The sequence below is a fragment of the Festucalex cinctus genome, chromosome 6, assembly GCF_051991245.1.
Source record: "Festucalex cinctus isolate MCC-2025b chromosome 6, RoL_Fcin_1.0, whole genome shotgun sequence".
NCBI classification, from domain to species: Eukaryota; Metazoa; Chordata; class Actinopteri; order Syngnathiformes; family Syngnathidae; genus Festucalex; species Festucalex cinctus.
The window spans coordinates 28,247,563-28,256,908 of record NC_135416.1 but is presented as its reverse complement, the minus strand read 5'-3'; the positions used below and the strand labels follow the sequence as shown (position 1 = coordinate 28,256,908).

Here is a 9,346-nt window from a genome sequence, read left to right as displayed (position 1 = left end):
ATGTTTTAAAATACGACTCTTGTGAGGAATAAGCGGTCAAGAAAATGAATGGATGGATGTTACATTAGTAGTCAACCCTACAATAAATCTATTTATTGATGACAGAGCTATGAGATGACATGACATCATGAAAACTATGGTGTAGGTAGCAGTCAATATGCAAAGAAATGTAAAAGTCATAACATCAACCCAGAGACCATATTTAACTTGCAAATAATTTTATTATTGCAAAACTTAGGAAGCATTCACTTCGTCTGCACACAAAACATGAAAGTGCATCACTGCACCCCTGTGGATACAAATCACATATTGGAATGGTTATGTCTGTTAAAACATGCCAAATAAAGTGAGAGGCATAGCATGTAAGACACAAAAGGACCTCTCTGTATTATGCTTGTACAATCTTGAGATCGCCACTGTGAAGTTATTCGATAAGGGTTTGATATGTGCTTCTGAAACACATGCTAAACCCGCTGAGCAGATGTGTGGGCCACACAGAGCGTGGAGAGCAGAATGACAGATTACCCAGATGGTGGTACGAATTGGAGCTCAACTAGCAGGTAGATTTGCCATTGTGATACTTCACATGAAGAATTCCCCACTGCAGTGCTGCAAACAATTAAACAAATGCTTGTACTACCTTTCAATGGAGTGTCCAAGTGTCAGCCAATACAAGCAGGGACAAAAACTAAAGCAACACTGATCAAGTCATTTGACACTTTCCTGATAAAAAATAGAAATGACACTTGTTGACAAAGGTGCTTCCCTTGATTGTTTTAAACAAGTATTCAAACGCACGCACACATACAGTGTATTTGACCATGTTTCAATATAAATTTCTTCCATACAAACATTTCCATAAAGCATCTCTTCTTTACAAGTGTTTGAATGTAGACTGTAGCGAGCACAAGTGGAAAACCAAAAAACCAAAACAAGAATCTATTAAGTGCATTTTTAGTTCTAACATTCGTTGCTTTCTGAACTAAGTTTGCAATTACTGCATGTGCTAACGTCATAACAAATGTCATGTCATGCAGGAAATAATCAAATCAAGCAATGCTACAAAACGATATCAAAACTGCACATTCAAACCTCTGAAAATACAAATATTTCTTATGTACATTTATACAGTTACACTGTAATGTACTCCTTGAAGGTAACTGTGAGGCAGTTTGTCGTGATGTCTGTGATGATTATATTCCCAAGGAAGGGCTGGAAAGACGGAAACGAAGTCTCCACTTTTCCCTTTTCCTCGTCACCAACGGCTGACGAATCGGCTGCGTCCACCTTTGCAACGATTTGCGTTTCGGCCTGTGTCTGTGTTCTATCCTGTGTGTGCAGTTCTGGCTGGCTCACTGCGGAAGCAGCAACTTGAGGCCTGGACTTAACAATGCTCAAGTCAATAGGCTCCTCTTGATCATGATCAGCATAGTCACAGTACTGCAATGAAAGGGGAGTCTGGAGGCCATTTTGGTCAGTGCTAATGCTTTGTGAGGGTGAGGAGTCTGCGTGGTGGGAGCTGAAAAACCTCTTGCTCCTCCCATGCTCCTTGCCGTCAGAGTGGTGTCGCTTTAATCCTTGAAACTCATCTCGGCTTGTTTTGTTGGCCGTGAATGCGGGAACTCCAGTGTCCAGAGGCGAAGAGGCCAGATTAGGCTTGGGTGTCAATTGTAAAAGCTGATGGGCTGGAAGCTGACACTGACCCTCAAAGTATTTATCCTGTTCCGTCACAACAAGCTTAGTTTGGGCGGTCTGCTGGTTTCCTTTGGTACAATCTCCCGTGAATCCCGAGACAACTTTGGGTTTCTTTGCAAATCCTTTAACGAGGCCGAGGTGATTGACCAGCTTCATCTTCTCGAGGTGCCTTTCCGTGTTATCTCCTTGTGAAAACGTCTCCGTGGGCTGGGATTCACCATTTGCCGTCTCTATTCCATTTTCCATGTATTTGCTCATGACAATAACAATCCGTCCGTTATTGTTTTTGTTTTTCACAATTTTGAGTTTACTACCACTGCCACCATTATGCTGTACTGAGGCCTGGTCTTTAGGTTTTGCTTTTTCTAGTTCTTTGTGGCCATTGAGGTCTGCTGGGAGCTTTTTCAGCTCCATGGTGATGTTCTTGACTTTGGTCAAGACACCTGAAGTCTTGTCCCGGAACCATTTTTGCTGCAGCACAGCAGGGAGATTGTAGCCCTCGATGGGCAGCTCCGGAGCGTCCAGCTCTTTGGGCTTTGCAAACACGGACTCGTGCATCTGCAGGCCCGGCCGGTAGTGGTGGTGCTTCTTGGTGTCGAGCTGATAGTACAACTCGGGCTCGCTGTCCGGACTCATGGGTTGGTACTGATGGTGCTTCTCACTGTTGAGCTGGTACTGCGGATGCGGCGTCGGAACGGAACTGGTGTTGTCACAGCTGTCTTCTTGCAGGGAGGACTCATGAAGGCCAGCAAGTAGACTGGATCTCCGGGCAAAAGATGGGACCTGTTCAAGGACACAGTCATTTTGTTATGGATCACCTATTTCACACAATCATTAGAAGCTTAAAGGCCCAGTATGCCGGTTCACTCACGCACGTGTGTGAATGAGTGAGTGAAGAAAAAAAAAAATCCGTGCATACTTTCAAATTGCTGCGGGAGTGACGTCACGCAGCCGACATGTTCTCCCGGCCCCGTTTGCGACACGCCACCCCCCGCTCTGCAATTGGCTGGAGGGGTGTAAACACTGTTTTTCCACAGAAATGTCCCGCTGTTTACAAAACAAACACAAAATGGCAAAATACAGGCTGGGGGTGTGGGGGTTTATGACAAAATAACTCCCACACGTGAAGAAAAGCCCAGATCTGTAAATTGCGAAGTAGTTTGTTTGTTTAAATCCTGTATTAAAAAGCGCATTGTCCTGAGTGAAACCGTCAGATTGCGCCTTTAACATAATCATGGGGTAGAGAGGAAGTAAAAGATTTCAAAAGCAAGTAAAATGGCTCAACGATTATAATTTGGACCAGTAACGCATTTGAATATAAACTGCATATTGCTTGCGGTTGGGCCGAAACCTTGCACCTCCTTTTTAGGAGACCTGAAAACGGCATGTTTGGCTTGTTCAACCATTAACATTACATCATCAAAGAGATCAAGCCATGTTTAACACTTTAGGGTGGTCAATAATTTGTAAAAAATAACACTCACGTGTGTGGACTGACCAACAGAATAGAAAAAATATGAAACTTCCAAATTTTGACTTAGCGCCTCACAAATCCCCCCACATGTGCAATGCACCTGACAACTCATACATTTGACTTTAGAGCTTTTGTAGATACGCACAGAAAGTATTTACAACTAAAAGAGTAAGAACATTTCTCCTTGTCATGCCTCTTCTACTTTGTGCTGTCTGTGTCAAGGTCTGATTTGTGAACATATCATATTGTCAATAATTGATTAAGCTCGTCGAGTCAGCGCTGCTTTAAAAATGGTCATCTTAATTCAGATTAGTCTCGCTTTAATACTGAATGTCGAGATCTGCTCAGGGCAGGGGCGGATCTATTTTAGTCGGTTACAGGTGGGCCACCTCACAAAAACCCCCCCACTAAAAAAAACAAAAACTGTTTAAAACAAGTAAAAACAAAACGAAAATAACCTGCAGATACAATAACTACAATCCATAATTGCTTGATTGATTCATTGGTTTTAGTGTGTTTAATCAAATTGTTCAATGTCAAAGTGGTCCTTGCACTCTTTGATTTACCTTTTACCTTCAAAGGAAAAACTTTGAACACCGCTGCAATTGATTATATTTAGTGCATTATACCGAGAAACATAGCAAAAATGCCTTGGCAGTAGGGTGGGCGATCTTACAAAAATAGAATATCACATTTTTTTTATTAATAAGAAATACAAATTAAATTACACATGAAATAAGAGATATTGAATAAATGCAGTTATTTGTGAAAATGATCATGTAATAAACACCCTTTGTAAAGAAAAATATAAATTAGAATGCTACAAAACACCTGCATAAAAAGCATTAACAAAAGTCACATTTCTGTTTTCAAGTACTGTAGTCTAATCAAAATAGAGAATCTCTTGCACACAATTTGGCTGCTAGTCATGATTAATGAAAAAAAAAAGAAGCAACATGTAAACAAAGTTGAAAAAACACTGCTGCTAGTGGGTATGTAAAAGGCAACTTTTTATAAGCAAAGATCACAATTTTTTAGCAACCATTGTGGGTGGCGGGTTTTGTAGTTTCCCATGGTCCATGAATGCAACACACTTTTTTTGTGTGTGTGCCAACGTTAGCGTGTTGTTTTCTTGCTTGGTTAGCCTGATCATTTGCCAAACGCTACAATATGACTTACGGCTGGACGCTGGTCACTAGTTGGGGGGGGAAAAAAATGCACTATTTCTCTGCAATCTGCGTACATGCAAGGAATGGCGGTCTTGGGGGTGGTAAAAACGACTTGGCCGCTCGTAACGCGGATCCATATCATACGGCGTGATTTTGGTGAACGCTTCTGTGACGCTCTGCTGTTTTGGAGGTGCATGCATGCATTGAGCTGTCGTCTCTGCTTTGGAGTTTTTGGCCCTCAATGTGTCCGCTGCCGTTTCAGGTGGCTGAACACATTTGTAGTGTCGCCGTAACACTTTGCATATGATTACAGTGTTCCCTCGTTTTCCGCTGGGGTTACGTTCCAAAAAATACCCGCAATAAATGAAATCCGCGAAGTAGTTAGCTTTATGTTTTACAACTCTTATAAATGTTTTAAGGCTCAAAAATCCCCGACCGCACAATTTATACACTTTTCTCATTGAGGCATTTACATGTTCTCCCATTTCTCTCTTGTTCAAACATTGACAATGTTCAAACCTTCATAAATTTTATAAAATGGGTATATTACTGTAAAAAAAATATGCAAAATTGCACTTAAAAAAAAAAAATCCGCGATACAGCGAGACCGCGAAAAGTGAACCGCGTTATAGCGAGGGAAGACTGTATGTACGTCTGGTCTTTGTCATCTGGCGTGAAGCCAAAACAGTTCCATAATACAGATGATTAATCTCTCTTCGGAGCAAACTCTCTTTCAGCCTCCTCCACCACGAGCCCACATATTTTTAGGGCGGGAAGACGCGGGGGCGAACTGTGTGGGCTACAGTTGACCACTGCATGGCCGTCATAGGTACTCCGGAGACAGTGGAGGCAGCAGATACATCGCTGTCCTTCAGTCAGTGACAAAAAAACGAGCTGATGGTCAAATTTGTGCTGAAACGCTTTGCTTCGCAATCAGACGATTCCACAGGAATGAGCCCCATGTTTCGTTTAACGATCTAATATCGTCATATCGCTCACCCCTACTTGGTAGTTAAAAAACAAGTGAGTAATTATCTTCAGAATTTGCTTCAGGTGAGTTGTGCTGTGCTTGATACATGCAAGGCAAGCTCTCCACCAGAACAGTTCCTTCATGTCGCAGGCAGTGTCCGCATTTCACTCAGCCCCCCCTGCCATTCACAAGCACCTCTAGTGACATTTGTTTCAAGCGTTTCTTGTGGCAGTGACCTCAGCGAGGAGGAATGCCACAGGCATGCTTTGTGACCTGTCACTGACTTTAGCACGTGCTACCAGTGACACATTCCTGAGAGGAATACACGCAGTGGCACTCCTGACCTTGCGGTGGAGGTAAAGGATGCACAAATGTGACATTCACATTCTTGCCGTTGCTGCTTCTGTATTTACTGTAGGTCACAGTTACAGATACTGCCGTATCTCATTTTGTTCTTATTGTACTGTAAACAAAGAACGAGGTGACCGGCTAAGAAAAAAACATTTAGATAATTGACACAACCAATTAGGGAGAAGAAAGAACCTATTATATTTTACAGTCAATTCCAGATAAATGGCACGTTAAACGGTGTCAATAATTTGAACTTTTTGCTGTTATAGCCTGACTGCATTAAGTCCAACCAGAGCTCATCTCATCATATGTGTACTGCACTAACAGGTCTGGAGTTCAGCAGGGATTTTTTTCAAGAAGAACTTTTTTATTTGGCCAAAGTGGAGGTCTGCACAGAGTGGCATTTGCGTTTATTCTGGGGATCCTGCATTGCAAATTGAATTGATCAGGTTCATCCTCGCAGTAAGAAAATAAAATACATTGTCAGATAAGGACTTGATATTTATACTAAGCTCTTTTGTCTCGTGTTAGTACTGCCCACACTCAACGTAATATACTACTACTACTACACTAATATAATACTAATTCTTCATTCCCATGCAGCACTATATTCTTACCTGAACCAGAAGGTGCTTGGGCTTCGGTCCTCTCTTGCGATAGCCCATCAGCTGCTCTTGACGTTCCCTGTGTGTGAGAGAAACAGCAGGCCGTGAGTATTGAGTAAGGTTGCTATCACATGGCAACACAATACGTGTATATCATAAATTATGACGATGTGAGCATGACTGGAGGTACTGGTATGCAAAAACGCAACACAAGTTAAATGAGTCTCGTCGCCCCCCCCCCCGCAAAAAAAAGAACACTCCACTGGTTTTGTGAACGTATCCAGGCTCTAGGGTAGAGAGAGGCCTGTGTCAACTTTTTTTCCTCACTCCCCACAGCAGTAACTCAATACTGCAGACAGAAGTGATGTCAGTCCCCTCTCCCATCCCCTCCCTCACATCTAATTACAGTGACGACTCAGTGTATTTTCATAGCCTGGCATTCGGACAATTTGGCTCCCCGGAGAGACATGCAATTAGTTTCAATAAAATCTCTCCTTTAGCGAGGGGGGGGTGAGAGAGGGTGAGAGAGGGTGAGAGAGAGAGAGAGAGAGAGAGAGAGAGAGAGAGAGAGAGAGAGAGAGAGAGGGTGAGAGAGGGGGTGAGAGAGAGGGTGAGAGAGAGAGGGTGAGAGAGAGAGGGTGAGAGAGAGAGGGTGAGAGAGGGTGAGAGAGAGTGAGGGTGAGAGAGAGAGAGAGAGAGAGGGTGAGAGAGAGAGGGTGAGAGAGAGAGAGAGAGAGAGAGAGAGAGAGAGAGAGAGAGAGAGAGAGAGAGAGAGAGAGAGAGAGATAATTGTTAAAACAGATGGGAGAGTGATGTTCATGTTAACGTGCGACCTGCACCCGAAAGGTTGCAGTGTGAGAAAGAACACGAGTGCTTAGAGAAAGGCCAGTGACAGGTTAACACAATATGCATCGAAAATATTCAGTTCCATGCTTGAGGCCAGTCAGTCACTTAAGAGTTTTGAGCAGCCAGAAGTTCACCAGAAAGTCTCTCCGCTAATATGGCGCACAAGGAAGTTAGTCACATTTTGACATTTAAAGATCATGTGATTTATGGCTCCAATTTGATTCAGTGGTAAGCAAATACTTTATTTCAATGTGCATTTTCTATAAATTAGGAACAGATGAAGACAAGATGTGCAGCCTAAAGTCTCTTCCTTCCTCCCATACTTACTTCATGGGCATATTGGAATTATACTGACAGAACAAGAAATGTACTAGGAATAAAACTACTGTATTCAATAATAAATGCGATGTAATGGCTACTTTTTAAAATGGGTGTGAATTTGAATCGGAAACAACAAGAACAGCAACTTTCCATAGTGGCTTGGAGGCATTTGTGGTATAGAAAAATCAAGCAAAAATCCATGTTTTGCGGATGTTGTCGCCGGTGCTTTTGCACCACTCAAGCATGATAACCTGATGCTGACATGCAAAGAAAGATCATGTGACAAAAGGGCGGCTGATGCTCCACTTTGCTCTGGACTTAACCCCAATTTGACCCTGTGATGACACCAGTTTTAATCCTAATCCAGTCTTTATGATGGTGATGAATAATTGACACGTGAGGCAGACAGTTTATCAACACTGGATTTTCCTGGATCTTTGCCGAGGCTGCAAAGTTTTTGCTATAAACACATGTACATCTTGCTTAAAACATGTCGATGATTGAAATATGTCAATATTGTGTTGAAATCAAGAAAAGTTGGGAACAGTGTTTAAACATGTTTAGTCATGTTAATGCATGCTGAATAAGGGCTTTGACACCTGTATGGCTGGTTTGTCCAACTCAAAAAAAAATAATAATAAAAAAAAAAAAAAAAAAAAAAAAAAAAAAAAAACATACCTGACTTCAAAAGCGTCAAGTAGCCTTGGGTCCAGAATGTTCTCTTCCGGTTCCCATGTGTTGTACCTGTTGTGAGAGGTCATTAGTGGACAAACAAGACACATCTGGGGTAAAAATATTGCCAGTGCTTAGTTAAATCAGCTGGCACAAATATAGATACATCTGCGATCTAACCACTATTTGAAGGGCCTACAATGAGTGTCAAAACGGAGAGGTGTGCACGTCTTTAATACTCATCATTTGCGCCAACGTGCAAATAATCTCAAAGTGAATACAAGCATCCGCCCATGATCCAAACGCCGTCGTTTGTGTTCGAAAGTGACAGTTGCAGTTGTCATTGCTGACGTCTATGTGGTCACTTACTTTGGGGACCATCCACGCCACTTGACCAGATACTCAAACCTTCCCTGTAAACGGAGAGATCGGCAGCATAAGCAGCGATAAAAACACGCTCTTCGGCTCATCTTAAAACATCACGTGTTGTCAGAACGTGTAAACAGTCGCCGCTAAGAGGAAGCTTCATTTCCATGTGACTAACCTTCCGGCTGCGCTTCTTCTCGATGCTCTCCACCGCAAAGACGTGCTTTCCCGCGGCGGGAAGCTCCATTTTCACATTCAAGTGCAGCAGTGTTTCGTGTCCTCTTTGTTTTTTTTTTTTTTTTTTTTTAAAACAAAACTCCTCGCTCCTTTCGACTTGCGACACCTTATCTCCTTCAAATGAAAAAGCACAAGAACACGCCTTTGAGTCTCCTCGCTTTCCCCTCGGTCCCTCGCTCGAGTCTGCAGCAGTGGAAGGATGGAAACAGCGGCTAGAAAACACTTAATGCAAATAGCCGTTTGCGTGACGTCAGATGAGGGGCGGGCACAAGGGGGCGGTGTATAACTTTGATGCTGATTTCATGGACGGTTGGACTATTACAAATCTAAAAGGGACATTTGTCCTACTAGTTTACTAGATAAAAAAAAAAAACAACAACATGTACGTAACCACACATTGCATACAAGTTGTGCTGTAGTTGTTTTCTTTGTTTGCAGATCTTCTGTTACTATTTTTTAAGTCCTGTCAAGTCTCCTCCGTGCATAGCCTACGTGAGAATCACATTTAAAAAAATGGCTATTAAACAAATGAGCAGTCATTTAAGTAAGGAAGAAAGACAGGTTTGTAGTACAAAAGTGTATGCCTAACTGTCCCTGATGTTTGATTGTAAATTAAGATTGTTGAATAAAGTTTGTTAAA

At 42.3% G+C, this 9,346-nt stretch overlaps 1 protein-coding gene across 1 annotated transcript; it reads right to left on the bottom strand.

Annotated features, from left to right (window-relative positions):
- Nucleotides 1–201: 201 nt before the first annotated feature.
- Nucleotides 202–8,961, bottom strand: LOC144021125 (E3 SUMO-protein ligase CBX4-like). The gene is made up of 5 exons (XM_077525169.1): nt 8,648–8,961; nt 8,473–8,516; nt 8,110–8,175; nt 6,277–6,343; nt 202–2,478 (listed from the first exon to the last, which is right to left on the bottom strand). Exons 1-5 carry the CDS (start codon nt 8,714–8,716, stop codon nt 1,132–1,134), a joined length of 1,593 nt encoding a protein of 530 aa, XP_077381295.1. The 5' UTR covers nt 8,717–8,961; the 3' UTR covers nt 202–1,131.
- Between the last annotated feature and the right edge of the window lie 385 nt (nt 8,962–9,346).